The sequence below is a fragment of the Colletotrichum godetiae genome (assembly GCF_030913485.1).
Source record: "Colletotrichum godetiae strain CBS 193.32 chromosome Unknown BDP55scaffold_23, whole genome shotgun sequence".
Classification (NCBI taxonomy): Eukaryota; Fungi; Ascomycota; class Sordariomycetes; order Glomerellales; family Glomerellaceae; genus Colletotrichum; species Colletotrichum godetiae.
In genome coordinates this window covers 661,484-667,483 of record NW_026851271.1, presented here as the reverse complement: position 1 = coordinate 667,483, position 6,000 = coordinate 661,484, and the positions used below count along the sequence as shown (strand labels likewise).

At 53.6% G+C, this 6,000-nt stretch overlaps 1 protein-coding gene across 1 annotated transcript; it reads right to left on the bottom strand.

The window, feature by feature from the left end:
* Nucleotides 1-535: 535 nt before the first annotated feature.
* Nucleotides 536-2,204, bottom strand: BDP55DRAFT_553178 (glycolipid anchored surface protein; the record flags this gene model as incomplete). The annotated part of the gene is made up of 2 exons (XM_060569267.1): nucleotides 536-2,065; nucleotides 2,124-2,204. The coding sequence occupies 2 exons, from the start codon at nucleotides 2,202-2,204 to the stop codon at nucleotides 536-538; spliced, it is 1,611 nt and encodes a 536-aa protein (XP_060429092.1).
* Nucleotides 2,205-6,000: the final 3,796 nt, after the last annotated feature.

Here is a 6,000-nt window from a genome sequence, read left to right as displayed (position 1 = left end):
AACATCAGACAGTCATCTTGGCATGCATAGATTGTATCTTCACCGCCTCAGTAAAAGCTTTGAAAATATTCCAGACAGTCCCAGAGTCCTGCCAAGTGCTGGGCAAGAATCTTAGGAAAATGACGCCCAGATTGCCAAGGCAGAAGCAACGACTAGATAAGGGCCAGTAGTGCTGCCAAGACGCAGCATTTACAGTCACACATTCACACAAGGTCAATCAACACAGGCAGCCAATGTGAACAAAAAGAAAAAGTTCTATTCATCGAACCAAAAGACACTAGGAAACAACATTGACCTCTGTCGGCCAGTCATGAAGCAGAATAGCTGCTGCCAGCGAGGTCCCAACGCCATGTAATGGTGAGAAACACAAAAGAACCTCATGCCAATAATAAAATCTGTCGAGTCGTGTCTGTATTAAACGAGACACCGTAGTAGCCTGCGTCGGATATCCTACACGCTCGCATAATGTAATATCGCCCTGATCCTGAGCACACCCATTGTTCCACCTCGAAACATCGTTAGATGAAGAGACCGTTTACAAAGCGACCATGGCAGCGCCGACGGCACCAGCTGCGACAATGTAGGCGCCGATGGCGAAACCGCCGAAGTTGAACATGGGCTGGTAGGGGCTGCCAGCAGCAGCGTTGCCAGAAGAGCTGGAGCTGGGGTTGGCAGTTGAGGAGACGGGGGCGGTGGCGGTGGCAGCGGCGCTGTTGGCGGCGGAGGCGGAGGCGAGGGCAGAGCTGCAAGAGCTGTCGGTGGAGGCAGGGGTGACGACCTGGCCCTGGCCATCGTAGTCGCAAGCAGTGCTGGCAGACTTCTGGGCCTTGTAGTAGGTGTCCATGACGAAGGCGAGCTTCTGCTCGTCGGTGCACATGGAGTAGGCGCCGTAGACACCGGTGGTGGTGTTGGTGTTGATGCCGCGGCAAGAGTCAGGGGAGGCACCGCAGATGTAGCCGAAGATCTCGCCAATAGCAGAAGCCTTCAGGCCATCCTTGGGGGTGCAAGAAAGAGACTTGACCATGCAGTCGCAGAGGGAGCTGTCAGGGGTGGGGGGAAGAGCCTCGCCATGAACCTCCCAGGTAGAGGAGGTGCCAGGGCACTCGGCGGCCTTGTTGGTGGGCTGGTAGGAGTCCATCTGGACGGCGGCGGGGGTGGCGGCGAGAACACGGGAAGCGAGCTGGTCGTAGTTCTTCATGGGGGTAGCGACGCCCTTGTTGATCTCAACGAGACCGTAGTCGTTGGCCTCCTGGTGGTACATGTAGACGATACCGCCAGAGAAGACATCGGTCATCTCCTTCTCGTACAGAGCAGTGGTCTCCTGGAAGATGCGGCCATCGGCACCGTCGGGGATGTTGCAGCCGTACTCGGCGAAGAAGACGGGGACGGAGTAGTTCTTGAAGAAGTCGATCTGGGTGGTGTAACCGGCACCGGCGAGGGTGTTTTTGCCGCACCACGAGTAGATGTTGTAACCCCAGAAGTCAATGGCAGTCTCCTCGGCACCGCAATTGAAGTAGTGGGCCGAGTTGGTGCGGATATCGGCGTCGTCGTTGGCGGCGTAGCCAACACCCATCCAGCGGTAACCTTTGTCCTTGATGTGCTTCTTGGAGTCACGAACGGCGGCCTTGACGAAGGCAGAGGCCTCGGTGTTGGTCTTGTTGTTGGAGACCTCGTTACCGGCGAAGAAACCGATGGTGTTGTCGTACTTGGCGAGAGAGTCGATGACGGCGGTGTAGCGGTCGAGGAGCTCGGTGTTCCACTGGGCGTTGTCACGGTTGATGGACAGCTTGGGCTCACCCAAATCAGAGACGACGTAGATGCCGGCATCGCTGAGGAGCTTCATGCAGGCGTCGTGGTCATTCTTGGGGTCGATGGCGTAAGTTCGGATGGTGTTGGTGCCGGCCTTGACCATGATGGGAACGTCACGCTTGCAAGCAGTCTCGTCTGCGAGGGGGTCGGCGTACTCGCCAGTCTTGGACTCACCACCGGCGGCGGCGGTGTCCTGCTGGTAGGCAATACCCTTCATGTAGAACTGGGTACCGTTCTCGTAGAAGAACTTGGAGCCCTAGTTTCGATTGTTAGATATTGGCCAGGTTTGGAGAGGAGGGGCAATGGCATCATACCTTCATGACGATAGGGTCGAGGGCAGCGGCATTGCCGGCGAGCAGCAGAGCCGCGGAAACAGCGGCGGCGACCTTACCCATTGTGATGGTTGTGTGTGATGTGTGAGTGTGTGTGTGGTTTGGAGGATCTTCTCGGACGGGTTTGTCGTCGAGGTTGTTGTCGTCGGGAAGTGGGAAGTGACGTTGGGCTGTTGTGTTTATGCTCGGCCTGGAATCTTGTCTTTCCTGAGTATCCGGATCCAAACGGGATTGCAAAAGGTAGAAATAATTGGTTGAGCTAACGAGAGTGCGAAGTGGTTTGTTGTTGATTAAAAGAATAGGGTTTCAGAGACAGTGACACATTCAAGAAAGATGAATAAAGCCTTGTCTAATAAATTCCCCTAAAAGAAGAAACGATTGCGGATAGCAAGTGAGGGAGTGGACGGGTTTGGAGGAAACACGGAGAGGAGAAAGGAGAATCAAGAAGTCAGAGATTCTGTGACGGGAGGGAGGCGCGAGGTAGAAAAGCAGAAACACGCCCTGGAATGAGTGGTTTGGGACCCACTGGGCACGGAGTACAACCTGCAAGTACCTCTGTACTTTTAGATGTATCTTTTTCCAATGATGGAAAGAGTGAGAGAAATGAACCTGCCTGCAATTGCTACAGTGGATTGTGGAGGGAAGGCAGAGAGGAAGGATCGACTGGTGAGGCAAGAGTCCCGGGGCGGCAGGCTAGACCACGGCGTCAAGAAGGCAGGTACTACCTATGTGGGAAGCAACGGCGCGGAAGGCGTAAAAGGTACCTTGAAGTTTGAACAGGCAGGGAAGGAAGGGACAGGGGTCATGGATAATCAACAGGGGCAAGAGGGAAGGAGGGGCAGGGGTGGCCCCTTTCGGTTTATCCTTACTGGCAAGCTTCTTCTGCTAGCCTCTTGCCTCTTGCTTTCCCCCCCTGCCCTCTTCTCAGAGTCTCTCCCCCTCCACTCCCCTCTCTAATCTCTATTTCCCTCTTTTTTGTCACCGTTTATCCGTACTGTTCAGTCTTCAGCTTTCATCCAATTTCGCTCTCTTCCAATTCATTGAGCAAACCTCCCGTATTCGATGCGCAAATTGGATACTCCGTACCCCTTCGTGAATACCTTACCTGCGCTACCAAACATCAACACAAATCCATCTCTGCATCCAGTAATTGATGCCGCTTATTGGATACACCATTGGCACACATATTCAGACAACAGACTGCAGACACGATTAGCCGGCGCGAGAGCGAGGCGCAGTCGTCTTAGCACCCAACTATTCATTGCCTGCATCTTCATTTTCATTCTTTGGACGAGACGAGCAGAAGAGATGCGACGGTACCTGAAGCCACTGCGCGACGCTATTGAATCACGAGGTACCTGCACCAGTGCCAAATTAGCATCTGCACTCGACATGCATCTGCCAACCGAACCTACGGACTAAAGGAATGTCTTACCTAAGAACCTTCTTCTCTGCGCAAAAAAAAAAAAAAAAAAAAAAAGAGAGACACGAGATACGTACCGTGGATGCACGCCGGGAACCGCCTGGGCCATGTTCATCTCGTTTCAAGGTTGTGAGAGACTTTGCACAGTGTGGAAAGAGGCCAATCCTATCGACCCTATGACGCTCACATACCTGACTAACATTTCTCCAGGTATCTCGCGCACAAAATTGTTATGGCCTCATCTTCACTGCATTTCCCACCTACCCACCTCGACAGCATTCTCTTCTAGGTTCTGACGCCGTCACGAACCAACGCTGAGCCGTAGCACTCAAAACGATCCCCCGGTTCACACTGTAGCCGCCGGGGCCATGGTCCACCGCCTCATCCACCAAGGCCGTTAGTGAATTAGCGAGAAATAGGGGCAATCTCCACTCAAGGTGAGCTTCGGCCTGGAGAACCGGCTGACCTTCCAGACCGGGACTTGCGGACGCCGGGCTCATCTTCTCACGACCCAGCCGCCGCCCCTCGTCTGGTCCTCCCTCGAGTGTCCAAGACTCCAAGTCTCCTAGCCTCTACTCCGTACGGATAGACTAACAAGTCGCCGAAATGCTACAGCCTGTCTCCGCCTACTAGGTCGACGAACAACGGGAGGCTATCGTGTACCGCCAAGCGCCAACCATCACCATCCTTGGCCTCAGCAGATAAACTAAGAACTCTTCGACTTGGCTTGCCAAGAGGTCATTCACCTCTCAGCATTGGCATATCTTGTCATTCGTCCTCTGCGCCTCACTACTACTCAGTCGCCATCACGTCCCGCTGTCAAGTCCCGCAGCGCACAACCAGGCGAAAAGTCAATTTCACTTCAGAGCCTCCCCTCCGCCCAGCCGCTGCCCAGCGTGATCTTCTCCCTCAGGTCTATCACGACAAACTCCCACCGACTCTGCCCAGCTCAATCCAAGATGCTTAAGACGAACATAGGCGCGGTCTAAAAGAATTTTCAACCTTGTCTGCCAGATACGGACACAGTCTCCTTGTTGTTGGCACTGCAATCAATTTCCGGCATTGCTTGCTTGTTATCTTCTCCACCATGACCAACTCGACTATCAATATCAGCCTCCGAGGTGTCACTCGCCAAAAAGCCCAAATCTCTAGCGAGAACCACAGATAATGTTACAATGGGCAACCCAATACTCTGTGCAATGCAGGAGTAGAACAAACCAGAGAGCAACACCAGTCTCAGACTCCCCAGCAGATGCACCGCCAACTTCTATCAAATGTACTCGGTACTCCGTACACGGTTTGACTGCAGCGGCGGTCCAGACCTTCAGGCCAATCATCCCACTATTCGTCTGTTCCTCCAGTCATCCCACATCGATCCATCAGACTCGCAGCGCTCGGCTGTGGCTGTCTCGCTGCACTCGAACCCAGACGGACCGATGTTTCTGGCGAGCGTCCTATGACAAAGCGATGCGCAATCTTCTCGTATCCTTGCTTGACTGCTTCATGGATGCCTCACTACCCTTAGTTACTGAAGGGCAAACTTAGATCGAGCTGAGCTAGCCAACGCATGATGGGCAGCTTCACCATCAGCTCGGGACGGATGGGGACCGACCGAATTCTCCGATTGTCGATGAAGCAGCGCATCGACAAACTGTCAACCACAGCCCCAGAGGCGAAACTTTCACCTCGCCGCCGCCAATACGAGGCTCGGAGGCACACCTACAGGCTGTGGGTGTGCTACTTCTACACAGTAAAAGCTCTTAGTTTTGACCAGCGGCGCAGCGAGCGCTAACCGCCATGTTCCCTGACTCGATGGGTTTTCCGGTACAGTGCTGGTGCTGGCAGCATATACTAGCCTGGAACCTGGAATACGTACGGATACTCGCCAGTTTGCCAACTTGCAAGAAGAGCAACAAAAATAGGACCGGCGAAGCGGGAGTCCAATTAACTCTCTTTTGGTGTGGCCTACTCTAAGTTGTTTACTCTCGGCCTAGCGCCAGGCTTAAACGACCCAGACACCCAGAGAGTCTCCAGAGAGTCTCCATAGAGAAGCCAGAGGGTCCTGGTTTGAAAGTGAGATGCGCCGCTGGCATTGGTTCAGGGCCCGGCATCAAACCATCAAACCCGGTCGTGCGAATCTCAATCTGGAATCACCTTTATGCTCGCCGCCCCGATTTTCCAACGACAGAATTGTGGTTTATGTGGGCTGCTCGACACTGGTTCATCTGCCGCGCAAGAAGCCAATACGATGGACGAACGATTTGCTTGCTTCTCCCTCACCCGTCTTGCATCTTGTCTCCCCCATGAGTGAGGCTTTTGGCCCGTTTATCGGTACGAAGTACTAGACGACGTATCGACGTACCCGTTTATCAGAACTCAAGAACCAACAATGTCTTGCTGATCGTATATTCGGATCTTCTATTCTATGGATTCCAT